Source organism: Phycomyces blakesleeanus, assembly GCF_001638985.1.
Source record: "Phycomyces blakesleeanus NRRL 1555(-) unplaced genomic scaffold PHYBLscaffold_42, whole genome shotgun sequence".
Lineage (NCBI taxonomy): Eukaryota > Fungi > Mucoromycota > Mucoromycetes > Mucorales > Phycomycetaceae > Phycomyces > Phycomyces blakesleeanus.
The window spans coordinates 261,513-281,264 of NW_017265171.1; the positions used below are offsets into that span (position 1 = coordinate 261,513).

Below are 19,752 nucleotides of genomic sequence, written 5' to 3' on the forward strand. Positions count from 1 at the left end.
AAATATATCGAATTATACGCCCCTGCGACCCATAAATCGACTTACTCGGATAGTCTTTGCAAGTCACAGATAAGCAAGAACAAAAAAAAGGCAAGTCAAAGTAGACTGTCTCGATAAGGTGATCGCGTCTGACTAATTGAACGTACCTTATTTATCATTCATTTGTATAATTACTTAAGTCTGTATCATGAGTCTTTGGGGAGATAAATACCGTCCAACTACTTTGGACAAAATGTCATACCACAATGGACTTTCAAAACATCTTTCCCAACTGGCAAGTGCGAAACAACCTCTTTCGAATAAAAAAATAAAATAAAAGATATAGAAACGACTAGCTCATTCGATCCATTCCATAATAATCACACACAGGCTTCACACGACAACATGCCACATTTGTTGTTCTATGGACCTCCTGGCGCAGGCAAAAAAACACGTTTGACAGCTGTGCTGCGTGCGATTTATGGACCAGCTGTTGAAAAGGTATAGTAGGAAGATTACCTGCCTTTATCTGTTAATTAATTAATACACCTTGACAACCGTAATCTTTCATGTTTCTATAGTTGAAAATAGAGCAAAGAACATTTGTTACAACAGCAAGCCGAAAACTGAACTTTACTGTTGTTTCGAGCAACTTTCACATTGAGCTTAATCCAAGGTAATACACACATACACATTTATATACATATATTACTTCTATCTTGGAATAAACCTTGGATTAGCTCTAAAGAATCAGGATAATTTTTACTTCTTTAGCGATTTAGGGATCTACGATCAAGTCATTATGCAGGATGTCATTAAAGATGTTGCTCAATCTCAACAGATCGACACTAATGCAAAACATCAATTTAAGGGTAAGTCTTGCTTACGGACTTATATATATATATATATAGGCCACATACAATATCCTTATAATAAAACAAACATTATTATCATTATATAGTGATAGTTATTGATCAAGCCGATGAATTAACAAGAGAAGCGCAAGCAGCTTTGCGTCGAACTATGGAAAAGTATACTTCGAATATGCGTCTGATTATGTGCTGTACCAGTCTTAGCAAGATTATTGCACCCGTAAGATCCCGTTGCTTGCTATTGCGTGTCTCTCGACCTACAGTTGAGAATGTTACCAAGGTCCTTCAAAAGGTGGCTAAAGAAGAAGGAGTAAACCTGCCGGGTAATTTGGCAGTCAAAATTGCAGAGCACAGCAAATGCAATCTCAGAGCTGCTCTGTTATCTTTTGAAAGTATGGCGTCTCAGCAGTAAGTATTTCTTTAATAGATATATATTGAGGGATCCGTATGCAAAAGCGCTAATACAAGGAATAATAGTCCTGATTTGACGCTGATTAATCGGGTGGATACCCTGGATTGGGAACATGCTATCTCAAATATAGCAGATGGAATTCTTCAAGAACAAGCAGTTTCGAGGTATAGCTATAACAATACATGTAAAAGTGATCTATTAAAAAATAACGTCCTTTTATTTAGAGTATTGTCTGTTCGTGGGGCATTGTATGATTTGTTGAGTCATTGTATTGAAGGCACTGCTATTATTAAGGTGAATGATAACCCACATATTATATCTATGAATTTGTGTGTGTATGTGTTTAATTAACCTTGAAATTCATGAAAGTATCTCACTCTGAATTTGATCAAACACTTGGACGAAGAAATGAAGAGAGTTACAATTGATTTAGCAGCTAAGCATGTAATTTTACTTGGAATAATATCTACTATATTATTACTGGTTTATAAATTGACTAATTTGTGTATTTATTATTTAGCAATATCGTCTGCGTCTAGGCAAGAAGGAGATATTCCATCTTGAAGCCTTTGTTATTGAGTTCATGCATGAATATAAAACGTACGTAAAAGAATAATTGAAGGCAAGAATGGGATTTTATATATGTGCAAATCATTGACATAAATTGGGATTTTTATTACAGTCGCAAAGATGCCAATTAACTGAAATATTATTTTGCGCATGTACATGTGGGAATATATATATATATATATATATATATATAATATCGTAAGTAACTGTATTTTTTTTTGTTCTTTTTGTTTTATTCTTCTTTTTTTTGTTTTTTTTTTTTCATATTTAGCGAAGTCTATTTATTCTTATTATTTCTTTTTCTTTAAAAATAGACATGCTTCTTTACCATCTTATTTCAATTTTTCTCTTTAATAGGCTTGGAATTCCAGATGCGCTTCATAGTATTTCAATAACTGTATAAACAGCCAATAGTTTAGCTTCTTTATCATCATTTTCAAAATTATATGATATACATATATTATTTTATACTAGTAAACTTACAGGAATAGGACAGTTTTTGCGCAGTGATTCGTTAGTGCAGAAAGTTATTTGCCCATTCGACCTAGATCACAACCGCGTTAATTATTTTAATTTATATTTATCAACTTACCATTTCACTTGTGAGAAGAGTTTTTTGTACTGATCCGAAAACACTTCTTGTACGACGGATACATCATTCCATGTCAATCCTGGCGGTGGTTCTCTGACAGAGTTGGGGAAACCATTGACGTTTGGCTTCTTTTTACGACTTTCAGATAATTTTGTGTCTGAAGATGTCGAAATGGCCTTTTGTCGTTTGGAATCTTTGACCTCAACATTGGTCTTGGGTTTTTTTACTCTCTTTTTTCGTTTCTCGCTTTCGGCTTTCAAGAACTTGTCTCTAGAAGACCCTTTAGAAGTCCAATATTCATCCACGAGTGTTTCCGAAAAACTATTAAATGCTAATAGTTAGACTATGTATTCAAACGCGTAAAAGTCGTTTTTTTTTAAAAATAATAAATAAAAAAATAAAGCATAAAGCTAAACCTCACATATTGGATTCGTTTTCCCAAGTATTTTGGTCGTCGCCATAATTATGCCATTTTATTAGGTACTCTACTGTATTCTATTCTCAGCATGATTAGTAGAGTTCAATTGCGAAAGAAACTTTTTTCTTTTAGATTTCTAGGCATACTTGTTTCTTTGCAGAGACGCGATGGTCTAGGAGAGCCTCAACCTCATACACCTCTTCAGTCTCTTCTGAAGCAGACTCATTAGAGAGACTTTCAATGTCTTTATGATCGGAATCATCACTCATGTTTTTGGCGTCTAGTCCAGTCATTAGTTTAAGAGCGTGCGTGTGTTCACGAAGAGGAAAAAACATTTGAAGTGTGTTTAGCTCATATCATGCGACATCGGGATCACAGTCACTCATATCGCAGTTCCAAATCAATTCACGGTTCCTGGATTATAGTGTTTTTGGTCTTTATCCCTGCATTCATAAAATCCTTCCAAGTAATTTTTCCGTACCTTTTTTATTGGATCCATACGAGGACATACGCACAAATGTGTATATTAGATTCTAAGAAATACCCCTACAAACTTCGTTTTTCTCTGGCGACAGGAATTCCCCACCTAGTCTACGGTGATACTGTGTAAGCGGTATTCTTTGATAAGATAAATCATTTTGATATTAAGATATATCTTCTCGTGTTGTCAAAAGATAAATTTCTGGACCTTATTCGTCAATTTAAAAGCAATAAATCATTCTTATATCTCTATATCTCTCTCTCCATTTGTTTTGGCTCTCAGTTCCTCCACCTGTTGTCCAAAAACACTGGATGGTGTCCTGAATTCTTTATGAATTTTTGCTGTCACTGGCGGCTTGATTTTAAGTTTTTTTTTTGTTAAAATGACCACACCTGGAATTCTTAAGCTGATTATAATGTTTATTATAGGCAGGCACCATATCATTTGAGTTTTATTTTTCTTTCTTGTGGTCTATGTATATGATGCTTTGATATTAGCGTATTATAAGGCCATTCATATGGTTTTGTAGAAGAATTAAGACAACAAAAAAGAAAGCGTCAATATTGAAATGAGGAGTCTGCTTGTGTTTTGTGTAAAAGTCGTATGCGGGGTTCAATCTTTGGAATCAAGATTTCAGCAGTCTTTTTTCAGTAAGGACAATAAATATAAGGGAATGAGAATACCTAGGTTCGATTTATTTGATTCATGTAATATTAGAGAAATGATATCCAGACCTCAATGATAAAACGCATAACTATATATATATATATATATAGTTATACAACCATTATTCGGAAATAGCTATATATTTGAATAGTCTTATTTGTTGATCTAATAAAAACAAATTGCATTGACTATTATGTATACATAATTAAGGTAGTTGGATATTCAGTTATGGGATTAATACTATTAGCTTACTCAAAATGCAATAAAACTGGTTCTAATATTTCACAATACATGTAAGAAATATTGTATTAATTAGTACATTTACGATCCTATTGGTTTATACGTTATCAATTATAAGGCATACAATGATAATAATATAAACATTAACTATAATCTGCAAGATATATTTAGCATACACACATGTTGAGCTTAACGGATATTATAATTATATATAGCGGATATTAACTACTGGTAAATCATCAAATGATACATGTAAACAAGGGCTAAACGTATTTCTACCCCTTAAAATAACTGTATATTCCATCGACAAAACCCCAACGTAACTCCTGTACTCAATTCAATACACTAAATGTACCATAATTAACCCAAAATTATTAAGATACTAAAGCAGCTGTGCTCAAGGAGATGAGGTTTGTTTATTAATACAAGATAACTTAAAAGAAATACTGCATAAATCTGCACGGCTTTCTACCTTTGGTTTGAGATTCAAAATATAGGCAATCTTGTTAGATAGACTCATAATATTAATCCACTCCTGAATATATAAAAAGGTCAAAGTCAAAATAAAACAAGGCGTATCTTATATTACTCTCCTTCCCTCTATTTTACTTTTTCAAAAAATGGATCGATCCTGGTTTATGAATAGCTTCCGAGAGAATGCCATGATATCCGTAACAGGGTTTATAGCAGTTGGACTAGCTTCTAAGCTAGTATATGAAGTATTCAACTGGAATTACAAAGCCTTTTTAAATAAAGATGAGTGGAACAAGAAGGGATTCAAAAAAATACCAGTTCCTCCAAAGAAATATCTATATTTTGGTAATAATTATCAGAATAAAAGAAAAACGAGTACTATACTGACTGTAAATCAAATAGGCCATATGCTTTCATTAAGCGAAGACCCTACTGCACAAGTTAATCAATGGTTAAAGACATATGGTAATATTCTAAAAATAATAAAAAACAATGAATGTTAAAAAAGTCTTTTTTTATATAGGCCCAATTTTACATCTTACCATGGGTGTTCAACACTGGGTGGTAATTGCTGATCCTCTACTTGCCAGTGAGATCTTTGTTCGAAACGCATCTAAATCTTCTGGACGACAAAGACATATTTTTACCCACACAATATACGCAGATGGTGCAAAGTAATCATTACAACTCTCTCTTTCTCTCACATAAGTCAAATAAGACACTTATTCTTGGATTAATACGAGTAATTAGAGGCTTATCATTTACTGATTCGGGTAAAAAATGGCAGAAATCGCGCAAGATAGGTAGGTAATTAGAAATCAAATGCTACCACAGTAAAGTATTTTCTTACTTTCTGGCTAATTAAAGCGCAATCCATGCTGTCGCCGGAACGTATCGAAAAATTTTCGGGAGTTATTGAGTCTATAACCGATAATGTGGTCGATGAGCTAGCCAAGGCTTCCAATAGAGATGGATCAGTTTGTCCTCTTTCCTTTGTGAAACTGAGCACGTTTAGTATAATGCTGAAATCATTGTTCGGAAAAACGGTAGATTCAATCGACGATCCCCTCCTTCAGGATGTTATCTGTATTGCAGATGGAATTGTAAAATACATCAGTCCTGAACAAGATATCGGGTCATTTATACCCAGCTTTTCATGGATCACTAAATTTTCGAAACAGCGAAAGGGTATGGCAAATGTAGTCAAGCTACGTAATGTTGTTTTGCCAAAGTTGGTTAGTGAGGCCGCTCACGGAGAGGTTGATTGCCTGGTAAAACAGGCCTACGCACTCAAAGAAGAGTATGGTCTGGACGACGACGATCTGGTCTCTATGATGAGTATGTTAGAAACCTTTAATAACTTATAACTTTGAATCAGTAAGCTGATGGAAAATTGTGTTATTAGGCGATTTACTTGCTGCCGGTGGAGACCCAACATCTGTATCTTTAACTTGGCTCCTTCTTATACTGGCACAATACAAAGATGTCCAACAAAGAGTGTGTTATGAGATAGATGCTTTTGTTGAACAGAATGGCCGATTACCTTCATTTTCAGATCGAGAGAATGTACCATACATACGCGCTGTTCTACTAGAGTGTATACGTTTTAGAAGTATAACAAATTTCGGCATTCCCCGTTTTGTTACTGAGGATAGTAAGTATACTTATTCATGCAAATGAGTCTGTATATTGATTTAACTTTATATACATATAAAAAGTTGAGTGTCTTGGATATTTTATTCCAAAAAATACAGTAGTAATGACCAGCATGCATGCAATGCACATGTATCCAAACAATCAAACAGATGCTGACCAATTCATACCCGAGCGTTTTTTGGGAAGAACAAAAACCTGGGCAGCTAACTCACGCGCAAATGTACAAGAGCGCGATATGTATGTCTTTGGATGGGGAAGGTAAGAATGCCAGGACGAACATTCATAAAAAGTTGGTCTTAACTAGAGGGCATAAAATATGGCTATCATACTCCTTTCAAAAATAAAAACAATCAGGCGCATATGTGTAGGAATACATTTGGTAAGAATTGTATATATTAAATAATGCAAAAAGACTAATTTTGAAGCGCTAGGTCGAAGTAGAAGTCTTTAATATGTGTGTGCGAGCTCTTGGACGGTACAACATCGAGATTCCTATGAGACAAGATGGGCTAGTAGATGATATAATATCCAAAGGCTCAGTTTCAAGAGGACTCAATTGTATGCCACATGACTATACCTTGAAGTTTATCAAAAGATGTAATACTCCTTTAGACGCTCATGCCACTAAAAAGGACTAGTATTTTTGTTTGTTTTTTAAAAATAAGGATACATACATAGGTAAAAATAATCCATATCTTAATTCTTTGTCACCTAATATTCCGTAGCATACCTTTATTATTTATTGAATGATGAACACTTGAAAGAAACTATTCTTTCTACTTTCATTTCTTGGCAAATATAATAAATCTTTAAAGTTGCTATAATATATAAGGTTCAAAAAATCATGCCACATCTCATATGATTATTGGTTAAAGGACAGTACCTACTACCTTTTCTTTATAATACTCTCAATCTATACAAGATAGTGTCGTTAAAAGTTCTAATTTATTGTCAAAAAAAAAAGAAATTATAGCCTTCACTGTAGGAAATGGCAGAATTTACATCTCCATCCACGTAGAAAGTTACGCACTCGTAGCTTTTGATATTTAAACGTCAGATGTTAAAATACCGAGTTGGTAGCTTTAATAGCCAATAGAATATCTGCTTTTAATCTATTAGTTTTACTTTTTGCCAAATACGATTTATATGATTTTAAGGTACTCTTCAGACATAGAAGTTTTTAAAATTTTCTCACTGAAAATTGTATTTACTATTTTTTTTTACAGCCGATACCAGGTATCAGTATTCTACTCTCTATTGTGGGCCACAGCTATATTTGTCTTTTTTTATTTGTCTTTTTTTACTATTTCGACAGCAAAACCCAACGCTAAAAAACTCAATCTCTATCAAGGGTCACAGGTATACCAGTTTCTTTGAATATATTACTACAAATTATTTTTGTATATTATTTTAAACAGACAAGCCCAACGATCAAGATCTCGGGCTCGAGTATCATATACCTGCATATGTATTTGTTTCAATAACTACTTTATGCTGTTTCTATAGGACCTTACAGTCATATTTAATGCTAAACATTAAAACTTTAGTTTTAGGTATGGATTCTAGGTATACAACAATTTTTGACCACTCAGTACTACTTGCTTTATATAAGAAGTATATGTGTAGTTGAAGCCAAATAATTTAAGCTGGTTAAAGATATAAAAGGCTTTTGAGAAATTCACCGACACCTATATCTTTTTTATGTATTTGATATCAAGGATCAAGTAACAAATTTGTGCTCCCCATCATTGTTTAAAGATATACAAGTATTTTTTAAATTATTTCTTTTATTAATGTTTTCATTTCAGTAGTGTATTTCCAATTGATTTAAACGATCAAGTTTTTGCCTCCATTATAGACTAAACGTATACAGTGCTATTTGAAAATTTAAATAACGTAATTTGCTTTCGTCTAGTACTCACAGTCAAGACAAGTATCAGAGCTCCACGTTTCCTCATAGGATAGAAGTGAACAAGACTCTCTGAACATTTAATTACTGCCTCTTTTAACTACAGCTTGGCCTTACCGTACTTACATTCGCTACTTATCCTGTGGCTGCAAGGAATCGCATAACACTAGCATAACGTTATTACTGCTCATCATCTATCCCAATTAACAACATTAGCAACTCGGCATACTTTAGCTTATTTGTTAGTTTCGGGTATGTTTAATTCAGCCACTAGATTATCCACTGTATTGTATATCGCAGACCTCTGGATATATCCTCTCAGTATCCTCCTCATGCTAATATGAGCCACGAAACTGATCCCACTCAATCTCTAATATTCAATCATTATAGCTACCACCATCACTTTTGAAGCGCTAGTATCTAAATCAATAGCGTATTAACAGTTGAAGGTCAGCTATGCATACGTATATGGCTACTCACGGGGCTATCTTCGTCGTCCTCGTCGCCACCCAGGGAATATTCCCTGAACTAGACACCTTATTCGCCATTTATTTAACCTAATAGATCATACATACACTCAATTCGCGTAGCCAATGCCATACTAGATATCCATTTAATCTTCGATTATACACTTCGTGCTATATGGGGTGTTCATTTCAAATTTATCTCTAAGCATATAGGAGCTAAATCTACATTACACACTAAAAGATTCGAAGCTGAATAAGATTTAGTTTTTGTGTAGCTTCCTCATTTTTAAATAGATTGCCTCCAATACACATTACAAAAAAAAATAGCTTGGCTAGTTCCATTCTCTGTGTAATTTTTAATAGCTTTGTGTTGGTGTCAATAGGAAAAAAAGGAGGATTCTGTGGTTTTTAGTGTCGATTCTGGCAGTTTTGTGAAGTCACTGGAAACACGGAGGTTTGACTGATGATTTAGTTTTGGCGGGAGTTGCATGTACACTGAAAAGTTGTAGAAAAATCAAAACAATTTTTTCTTGTTTTTGTTTTTGTATTGCGTCATTCTCTGTCGAATTTTAGTTGTGATAATATATAGATGAGGATCACAAAAGAGATGAGGGATATAAAAACACCAGCCATAAACTTAAAGTCTAGGTCTGTACAGGCGTTTAATATTCAGTGATCACTGATTTATATTTTCCGCAGTGATATGGAAAAGATAAAAGTCACGTGCCTAGCTTTTTTACATTTTTCCTAGTAAAATATTCACAAATTTCCACCGCTTAAAGTTGTAGCAAGCTCTACATACAAAAATTGTTACACATTTCGCCTTTGACTCTGGCTTTCTGAACATCTTCAGCAGTGAGATAGCTTTTAATATATATAAAGCCAAATACCACCACTTTAGCTAAAAAAATGTTACTTAGCCCAACAGTTTGATTTAGTTTATTCTAAATAAAAATTAAAGTCTACTTTTTATCTTTTTTTTTTTAGCAGGAAAACAAAAAAAGGGACTGCTGGAGATGCTCTAATCAAAATTTCAGATTTTAGCATGCTTATCCTTCCACAACCTTGAATATAACTCAGTGCACATCTCCTGTTTTATGAAAGCTAAAAAAATGTACCACAAAACCAAAAACGAATAAATTATAACCGCAGCTTGAATTGACCCAAATTTATATCCTTGTAATTTATATAATTCAACCAAATGTTTGCTTATCTTGCGTTCTAGTAATTTGTTTTTGCTGAAAACAAGTGCGTTAAAGAGCTAGAGACGATAAAAAACGAATGGGCTAAGAGAAGCGGCGGACTTTTAATTAAATCGAATTTTCGGAGTATGAAGTAGCTCATAAATAGAAATCCGACACTCACTCCTGCAGTGGGAAAGTAATGTTTTCAATCTCCATTTGAGTAGTATTGAAAGACAGAACATTTATCATTTTATCAGGCACAGATTTGGTAGGAAATGTCAATTTGAGAAATATACTCTCTGGTTGAGAAAGTCAATAAAATCATTATGGATAAGTAAAAAATAAACATCTAATATAGATATGTTACAAGTATCTTTATAGCTGTATATACTTTAAGAAAAATTTTAATGTTTGTAATAAAGATCAGTTATTTTATTTTTTATTTATTTATAAAGACAGTGTTATACGTATTTAATTTAAAAAGAAGTATGAAATTGTTCATAAATTTGAAAGTGTCTTTCTCGCCAAAATAATATATATAAAACACTTGTATACTTTACAATTCTTCAGTGGTAGTTACTCATAAATCAATACACGCTTTTAAATTAAAAGAAGTAAATGTAATTATACAAACAGCACTTTCATAGCACCTATTGTTTTCTTTTATATTTTACTTTGCTTTACTTATAACATTAATATATATATATACAATGTGAAATATATCAGTGATATTTAACTTGCTTACATATATTATTTATTTACAGCAAATATTTGAGATAAAAATTAATCTTCAGACATAGTTTTGTATATAAACATAACAAATAATTCTCTGCAGTAGTATTTTACATTTAATTAAACGATTTTATCCTAAATTTCTCTAGCTAAATTAACTATATCAAGGAGTTTTGTTCTCAAACGCAAAGCTGTTGATAAAACATATATTTAACATGTTATATTGAGTAACTATAAGTAATTTTCCTTTGAAAGTTTAAAAAACAAACTCCTACTATTGCTACTTAAAAAGTTACTTCAAATCAGAGAAATAAACTAGATACATAAGCATAGCTTATTATATGTTAATAATATGCTTCTCTAACACTGGTCAAAACCCTAAACTTTAGGTGCTCTTCACGACTCCAGATCTTACAACTGGGCGTTCCACGAGACCCATCACCCAGACCTTACACAAAACAATTTTGAAACTATACACTATGCAAAATACTTTTGAAGTACTTGATTTCTAAAATCCCATTAAAGTGTTTTTATTTTTTCTGTATTATTTTTTGTATTCTTTATTTTGAAATATTTTTATTAAAACAAAACAGTAAAAAACTATAGCTGCCTTATATAAATTGTTCTTGGAGAAAGGGAAGTCAAAGAATTTTTACAAGCATTGTCTAATGCTTGATCATAGCTTTTTCTAAACAGCAAATGATTCAGAAGAGTAGACCGATTCATTTTAAAGGTAATAAAATAGAAGTAAAGAGATAAAATAACATATTAAGGGGCTTCTCAAGTGCCCGACAAGACTCAAAAGTTTGTCCAGGATTTCTTTATACAGATTGGACGGAGTTTCCAAAATTAGTAATGTTTGGACAAAACTTTGTCGATGATTACTAATTTTGGAAACTCCGTCCAATCTGTATAAAGAAATCCTGGACAAACTTTTGAGTCTTGTCGGGCACTTGAGAAGCCCTTGACTAATATCTATTTAAAGGTCTTGCAAGTACATATTAAGAATTTGAATAGGACTAACTGTTACTGTGATGTAGTCCAAACTGGGACTACATACAGTTCGGTGAGCTCTGGCGTGGGAGTCAGTGGGAACTACCTCTGTAACACTCAAGTTACATTGTATTACAATAGATACCATTAACAAAATCATTCAATATCACAAATCAAATAAACATCTCTCTTTTTCGTGTAAATTCTATACTTGGAGCCAAGGACAGTGTTTGCTTAGGTCCATAACAGTAGTCAGAACAGAAGTAGAGCGATACCCTTTTATTACTCTTTGAACAACTCTCGCAGCCATCTTATATCCCTCATTTTTCACTACATCCCCAATCCTGTGCGTGTCGGTTATCCTCGTCTACGAAGAAATGTAAACACACCGCATTTAAAGTCAAAGATTCCCGAACGTCACAATATTACATTACATTAAGATGCTATGGGCTTAGACTGGCACCCATTATGTACCCAATATTGGTCCAAAACATATTGGCTTTTGTACTTTCTAATAATATTAATGACCTGATAATTTTTAAATCACAAAACCTTATATCAAACAAGTAGAGCTAATTAAAGTTTAGCTTATATAAGTATTACTATTATTGGGCCTAAGAAAAAAATAAAGGATAAAGTTAATCCGAGTAAAATGGTAACACAATTGATTAAGATGAATATGAGATGTGGGTACGGTGAGACAGGAGAGAGTTGATTTGATTGAAGTGAAAGAGAGAAGAAGAGTGAGAGTGATTATATTTAAAGATATTAAGGAAACTTTGATGGTTGAGTATTTGTGTTGGGTGAAGTTTGTTTGGTGTAGAAGCGGTTATTTAAAGATATACTAGAAGGTGGAAGCTTTGAAAATTATGTCTGATGGGATGGGGGGGCATTGGGATCGAAGAAGGTGTTGGAAGTATAAGCATATGAATGCTGTGTGTGTGCGAGAGTTGAAAGCCAGATTTGAGAATGGTGATATATGAGACCTTGGGCTTAGAGGAATATAATGTACGGTTTTGGAGTGTTGAAGTTTTATTATATGGCTATGATTTTGAGCTGTATCTTGTAGTGGTAATAAAAAAAAAGATACATTATGGTTGATGGTGTCAATTCTGATAGTATTTTGAAGTTGATGTTGGTAGTGTCAAAAAAAAGCGATATGTTATGGTTGCTGGTATTAGTTTTGATAGCATTCTGAAGTTGGTGCCGATTCCAGTAGATTTGTAAAGTCAATGTATGCATGGAGGTTTGACTGAGGATTCCCGAAATGAATGAGGTATGTAAAAAGAAGATTCAAGACATTGCTAAAAAAAAAAGATTTTTTTTTGTTTCTGTTGCGGCTCTGTTAAGGTTATTTCTGATATACAGTCCTCTCCGAACAGTATTGACTGAACACTAGACAGTATTTCAACCTTTGTATGGGTGGTAGTGTCACTGTGGATTGGCCTGCTATGTTTCTTTCTCTTATGGGTACACATAGGCTGTTTGCACCACAAATTGATAATTTTAGTCTACAAAAAGACTTTTGTAAGAAGCCGTAGACTCTAATTTATCAGTGAGCATCTACACAGTCTACAAGAAGACGTAAAAAGCAAACCACCTTATACTCTATATTTTATTATGGCACAGTCAAGGTATTGGCAGAAAAGCTGGTGTGTGCGTCTTTATATAAAGAAAGACTGGGATTTATACAGTACACTTATACATCTTCGAGACAGGTATTTAACCCAAAAAAAGAAAAAAATGCCCTGATAAATTTAAATTTTCCAAATATAGTACCGAGCCCGCAAAGATATCGACGAGAAATGCGTTGGTACCCACACCCTAAGATTGCGGGATCGAAACTTCTTTTAACCGCATTTTAAATTTTTCAATTTTTTTATTTTTTCATTTTTTTCAATTTTTCATTTTTTTACTTCTTTACACCAATTTACTCTCATACTTTTAATAAATAGATTTGAAACAAAGACTTCAGGCATGCTATTTAATAGAACACATAAAAAGTATTCTATGTATTTTTCTTTTTTTTAAAGTCTAATATAGAATATTATAACATATATTACACAGCCATCCATTTTAAGAGTATCTGTCAATATCACTACCCTTTTTTTTTTTTTTTACTTTGTATATGTTTTGGGTTTTGTGCAGATGCTCCAATTAGTACTTTTTTGTATACATGATCATAGAGTTCTCTCTTGTATGTAAATACTATACATTTGTTTCAAGACAAAATCTTACCGAGTTTTGAATATACTAAAAGAAAGCTTTTTGAAGTCGGATCGAATAGTATATTTTAATTCAAGGTACACAGTGTTAGATAAGATTTAGATATGTGCCACCATTAAATAAATTGTCCAAGAACGGATCAAAACTCGACTTAATAAGTGTAGATTTTTGCACAGCTGGTAGGTTAATCCAGTTCTTACTAAGTAGCAGAAGAAAAATTAAGTGTCTAATATATTGTCTAAGAATATTAAACTAATATACAATCCGATTGATACACATTTCTGTTTGCATAAGTGTACCCAGTTTTTTAATCCAAATAATGGGTTATATATATATATATTCTGAAGATATGGTCTCCACCTTTAATATCTGATTTGAATGACAAAGAAGGTCTCGCAGCCTCAAATATATGCCTACTAATATATAATATTTAATAAAGAATAATACTTTAAAAGAATAAAATTTCAATTGGTATATATTAATGCTGTAAAGTTGCAAAAACCGAAGCTAATATCAAATTAACGTGGAGTAAATTTGATTAAAGACCATTGATTCTTTCAATATACTCATACAACAAGCTCTACAGCTATAAAATCTTTAGGATCGTGTCCTTATAAAATCTGTCTATATAATTGATGTAATAAACATTTATGGAAATCAGTCATTTTGTCTCAGCTAAAATGTTTTAAGGAGTGCATGTATATTTGACATGATGACTTCAGCACTTCCCACAGCCCTCAATCAAAAAGTATATCAATAGTGCAAAAGTGCGCAGCAAATTTTTCTCTCTTTTACCTCTTTCCCACACTTTCCGCCTGGTCCAAAAGATAAGTATCTTTTTCTTCTTTGCCTTTCTACTAGAATATATCTAACCATCTACTTTGCTAGCAGCGACGAGTTTCCGTGTTTCTGTCCATGGGGTTTTCGTGCCTCCGTACTCTTTCGGTAAGCTCTTTTTTTTTCTTTTACTAAGCTTTATCTAAATATTCATTCTTTAGATGGGTGTATACACACCGGTATATGTCTGTTTGCGGAGCTGTGGGGAGTGAGCAATTGTTCCCTGTGGTAAAAAAAAGAGTTAAACCCTTTACTGAAGCTCTTTGGGTAAGCTCAATATTATATTCTGTACTCTACTCAACATTTACTAACTATGTTTTTTTTTAGGTGGGAGTATATACGCACCGGTATATATTTCTATTTAAAGTAGCTATAGCGTCAGGCATGGAGGCCTTTGGGTAAGTTCCTTATTAATACTATTACTATATCAGACTTTGACTAACAATCTATTTAGATATTGTGTTAGCCAACCGACGATCAAGCCGTATACCAAGTAAGCCAGACCTACACGGACGTTTCGTTTCCGTTGTAGAGAAGTTTCCAGGCCAGACCTACGAGTGGTATTGCGCGAATGCGCTCGTACTGTGTCTTCAGTGGTTCGCTGCTGATTACATAGCAATTTTTCGAAGTTGCACAAGTGTCTGGCAAGGCGGTTTTAGTGTGCGCGATGCGACTTTAGTCGATACTCTAGAGAGTGTAGCTTGCTGGAAGGTGTAGGCTGACGCGCAGCGCTGCCTTCTGGCTTGAATTTGCTCTCCACACCACTCTCAACATGGAGGAAAATAGTTGCCTATGAAGTGTTGTTCTACATAGGGTGAAACTGCCAGTCCTATGATGATCTAGGAGTTTCGTTCCTAGATTGTCCCCCTTCGTATATACTAGACCTACAGGAGACGTACGCACGCACGTTCTTTTGTATCGTGTCTACAGTCTTTGTTACTGTAACACTGGCAATTCTTGCGATTGCGAACGGCACTTTGTGCTCTAGTAGTATGACCATTAATTGCGCGAGAGTCTAGGGATTTGGTTCTTGTGTGTGTGCTGGTGCAAGCCAGTGCTTAAGAGAGAAGAAGCCAGCTATGAGAGTGAATGCTGACGTGCAGCGCTGCAGGATGGCTGGTAGAGACTCTCCACACTACCCTTGGCATGGAGGAAGATAAGTTCCTATGAAGTGTCAGTTGCTATAGGGTATGACCAATGAAGTATTTTCCACCGGGCGTTTCGTTCCCAGGTGGCGCGCGTTCTTTTCTAGACCTACAAGAAGTCATTGCACGGAATGTACTCTTGTACTGTGTCTTCAGTGGTTCGCTGCTGATGTACATAGCAATTTTTTAAATTGCATAAGTGTCTAGCCGAGTTGGTTCTTGTGTGCGCGATGCGGTTGCGGTGTCAGCCGATACTCTAGAGAAAGCTAGCTGGTTGTAAAGGTGTAGGCTGACGTGCAGCGCTGCCTGAGCACTGGTTATCTTTCTCCACACTACCTTTGTCACTATTGAGGAGATTCTGTCTCCGAGGAAATACTGGCATCAAAAGGTAAAACCAGCAGATTTCTTTATCTCTCTGGGCGTTTAGTTCCCAGATGGGACCCCATTTCTTTCTAGACCTACAAGGGGACATTGCACGGAATGCACCTTTGTACATTGCAAGTATTTATACTTGCGCCAAGTGTCTAGCCGAGCTAGTTTGTCGTGCGTTTGATGCAGTTGCGGTTGCCAATTCGTACTTCAGAGAAAGATGGTTAGTTGAGAGGGTGTAGGCTGACGTGCAGCGCTGCCTGATCACTAGCTGTCGATCTCCGCACCACCCTTAACATGGAGGAAGATAAGTTCCTGTGAAGTGTTATTGTTCAAAGGGTAAACTAGTTCATTTTCCCTCCCCGCTGTCAGATCAGGTCTTCGTCCTGGGGAGGACGGATCTACTTTTATAAGTAGTGAACTAAGAATCTGACATAATTTTTTTTCTCGTTTTTTTTTTGCTAATAAATATAATATATTATTTAGCCTTGATTTTAATTTTTTTTTATTAATAAAAACCAAATCTTTCTAAACCATTTCAATTGAGTTCTATTTTAACAATGATTGTGATAAGCATTTTCCTATTAATAACAGCTAGATATGTATAATAATTTAATTAATTAAAAAGACATTAAGATGAATATGAGATGTGGGTACGGTGAGACAGGAGAGAGTTGATTTGATTGAAGTGAAAGAGAGAAGAAGAGTGAGAGTGATTATATTTAAAGATATTAAGGAAACTTTGATGGTTGAGTATTTGTGTTGGGTGAAGTTTGTTTGGTGTAGAAGCGGTTATTTAAAGATATACTAGAAGGTGGAAGCTTTGAAAATTATGTCTGATGGGATGGGGGGGCATTGGGATCGAAGAAGGTGTTGGAAGTATAAGCATATGAATGCTGTGTGTGTGCGAGAGTTGAAAGCCAGATTTGAGAATGGTGATATATGAGACCTTGGGCTTAGAGGAATATAATGTACGGTTTTGGAGTGTTGAAGTTTTATTATATGGCTATGATTTTGAGCTGTATCTTGTAGTGGTAATAAAAAAAAAGATACATTATGGTTGATGGTGTCAATTCTGATAGTATTTTGAAGTTGATGTTGGTAGTGTCAAAAAAAAGCGATATGTTATGGTTGCTGGTATTAGTTTTGATAGCATTCTGAAGTTGGTGCCGATTCCAGTAGATTTGTAAAGTCAATGTATGCATGGAGGTTTGACTGAGGATTCCCGAAATGAATGAGGTATGTAAAAAGAAGATTCAAGACATTGCTAAAAAAAAAAGATTTTTTTTTGTTTCTGTTGCGGCTCTGTTAAGGTTATTTCTGATATACAGTCCTCTCCGAACAGTATTGACTGAACACTAGACAGTATTTCAACCTTTGTATGGGTGGTAGTGTCACTGTGGATTGGCCTGCTATGTTTCTTTCTCTTATGGGTACACATAGGCTGTTTGCACCACAAATTGATAATTTTAGTCTACAAAAAGACTTTTGTAAGAAGCCGTAGACTCTAATTTATCAGTGAGCATCTACACAGTCTACAAGAAGACGTAAAAAGCAAACCACCTTATACTCTATATTTTATTATGGCACAGTCAAGGTATTGGCAGAAAAGCTGGTGTGTGCGTCTTTATATAAAGAAAGACTGGGATTTATACAGTACACTTATACATCTTCGAGACAGGTATTTAACCCAAAAAAAGAAAAAAATGCCCTGATAAATTTAAATTTTCCAAATATAGTACCGAGCCCGCAAAGATATCGACGAGAAATGCGTTGGTACCCACACCCTAAGATTGCGGGATCGAAACTTCTTTTAACCGCATTTTAAATTTTTCAATTTTTTTATTTTTTCATTTTTTTCAATTTTTCATTTTTTTACTTCTTTACACCAATTTACTCTCATACTTTTAATAAATAGATTTGAAACAAAGACTTCAGGCATGCTATTTAATAGAACACATAAAAAGTATTCTATGTATTTTTCTTTTTTTTAAAGTCTAATATAGAATATTATAACATATATTACACAGCCATCCATTTTAAGAGTATCTGTCAATATCACTACCCTTTTTTTTTTTTTTTACTTTGTATATGTTTTGGGTTTTGTGCAGATGCTCCAATTAGTACTTTTTTGTATACATGATCATAGAGTTCTCTCTTGTATGTAAATACTATACATTTGTTTCAAGACAAAATCTTACCGAGTTTTGAATATACTAAAAGAAAGCTTTTTGAAGTCGGATCGAATAGTATATTTTAATTCAAGGTACACAGTGTTAGATAAGATTTAGATATGTGCCACCATTAAATAAATTGTCCAAGAACGGATCAAAACTCGACTTAATAAGTGTAGATTTTTGCACAGCTGGTAGGTTAATCCAGTTCTTACTAAGTAGCAGAAGAAAAATTAAGTGTCTAATATATTGTCTAAGAATATTAAACTAATATACAATCCGATTGATACACATTTCTGTTTGCATAAGTGTACCCAGTTTTTTAATCCAAATAATGGGTTATATATATATATATTCTGAAGATATGGTCTCCACCTTTAATATCTGATTTGAATGACAAAGAAGGTCTCGCAGCCTCAAATATATGCCTACTAATATATAATATTTAATAAAGAATAATACTTTAAAAGAATAAAATTTCAATTGGTATATATTAATGCTGTAAAGTTGCAAAAACCGAAGCTAATATCAAATTAACGTGGAGTAAATTTGATTAAAGACCATTGATTCTTTCAATATACTCATACAACAAGCTCTACAGCTATAAAATCTTTAGGATCGTGTCCTTATAAAATCTGTCTATATAATTGATGTAATAAACATTTATGGAAATCAGTCATTTTGTCTCAGCTAAAATGTTTTAAGGAGTGCATGTATATTTGACATGATGACTTCAGCACTTCCCACAGCCCTCAATCAAAAAGTATATCAATAGTGCAAAAGTGCGCAGCAAATTTTTCTCTCTTTTACCTCTTTCCCACACTTTCCGCCTGGTCCAAAAGATAAGTATCTTTTTCTTCTTTGCCTTTCTACTAGAATATATCTAACCATCTACTTTGCTAGCAGCGACGAGTTTCCGTGTTTCTGTCCATGGGGTTTTCGTGCCTCCGTACTCTTTCGGTAAGCTCTTTTTTTTTCTTTTACTAAGCTTTATCTAAATATTCATTCTTTAGATGGGTGTATACACACCGGTATATGTCTGTTTGCGGAGCTGTGGGGAGTGAGCAATTGTTCCCTGTGGTAAAAAAAAGAGTTAAACCCTTTACTGAAGCTCTTTGGGTAAGCTCAATATTATATTCTGTACTCTACTCAACATTTACTAACTATGTTTTTTTTTAGGTGGGAGTATATACGCACCGGTATATATTTCTATTTAAAGTAGCTATAGCGTCAGGCATGGAGGCCTTTGGGTAAGTTCCTTATTAATACTATTACTATATCAGACTTTGACTAACAATCTATTTAGATATTGTGTTAGCCAACCGACGATCAAGCCGTATACCAAGTAAGCCAGAC

The 19,752-nt window shown here is 34.0% G+C and overlaps 4 protein-coding genes across 4 annotated transcripts; 2 read left to right on the forward strand and 2 right to left on the reverse strand.

Moving 5' to 3' along the window:
- Positions 1 to 187: 187 nt before the first annotated feature.
- On the forward strand, positions 188 to 1,879 carry PHYBLDRAFT_156790 (hypothetical protein; the record flags this gene model as incomplete). Its single annotated transcript, XM_018433516.1, has 9 exons — positions 188 to 274; positions 370 to 480; positions 561 to 655; positions 754 to 851; positions 941 to 1,259; positions 1,329 to 1,427; positions 1,488 to 1,557; positions 1,633 to 1,707; positions 1,784 to 1,879. The coding sequence occupies 9 exons, from the start codon at positions 188 to 190 to the stop codon at positions 1,877 to 1,879; spliced, it is 1,050 nt and encodes a 349-aa protein (XP_018283788.1).
- A 216-nt stretch (positions 1,880 to 2,095) lies between these two features.
- Positions 2,096 to 3,125, reverse strand: PHYBLDRAFT_160783 (hypothetical protein). The gene is made up of 5 exons (XM_018434246.1): positions 2,990 to 3,125; positions 2,847 to 2,920; positions 2,426 to 2,746; positions 2,317 to 2,377; positions 2,096 to 2,228 (listed from the first exon to the last, which is right to left on the reverse strand). Exons 1-5 carry the CDS (start codon positions 3,110 to 3,112, stop codon positions 2,184 to 2,186), a joined length of 624 nt encoding a protein of 207 aa, XP_018283789.1. The 5' UTR covers positions 3,113 to 3,125; the 3' UTR covers positions 2,096 to 2,183.
- A 1,725-nt stretch (positions 3,126 to 4,850) lies between these two features.
- On the forward strand, positions 4,851 to 6,998 carry PHYBLDRAFT_72332 (CYP5206 protein; the record flags this gene model as incomplete). Its single annotated transcript, XM_018442640.1, has 9 exons — positions 4,851 to 5,049; positions 5,107 to 5,169; positions 5,228 to 5,378; positions 5,455 to 5,507; positions 5,572 to 6,042; positions 6,110 to 6,358; positions 6,423 to 6,618; positions 6,715 to 6,739; positions 6,792 to 6,998. The coding sequence occupies 9 exons, from the start codon at positions 4,851 to 4,853 to the stop codon at positions 6,996 to 6,998; spliced, it is 1,614 nt and encodes a 537-aa protein (XP_018283790.1).
- Positions 6,999 to 15,212: 8,214 nt separating this feature from the next.
- PHYBLDRAFT_153229 (hypothetical protein) lies at positions 15,213 to 16,349 on the reverse strand (the record flags this gene model as incomplete). The annotated part of the gene is made up of 6 exons (XM_018433093.1): positions 15,213 to 15,312; positions 15,395 to 15,498; positions 15,608 to 15,723; positions 15,806 to 15,872; positions 15,922 to 15,962; positions 16,148 to 16,349. The coding sequence occupies 6 exons, from the start codon at positions 16,347 to 16,349 to the stop codon at positions 15,213 to 15,215; spliced, it is 630 nt and encodes a 209-aa protein (XP_018283791.1).
- Between the last annotated feature and the right edge of the window lie 3,403 nt (positions 16,350 to 19,752).

Coding starts and splice junctions, on each gene's coding strand:
- PHYBLDRAFT_160783 (XM_018434246.1), bottom strand. CDS start 3,112: ATGAGTGATGATTCCGATCATAAAGACATTGAAAGTCTCTCTAATGAG. Junction 2,921..2,989: donor GCGTCTCTGCAAAGAAACAA/GTATGCCTAGAA, acceptor TGCTGAGAATAG/AATACAGTAGAGTACCTAAT. Junction 2,747..2,846: donor TGGGAAAACGAATCCAATAT/GTGAGGTTTAGC, acceptor AGCATTTAATAG/TTTTTCGGAAACACTCGTGG.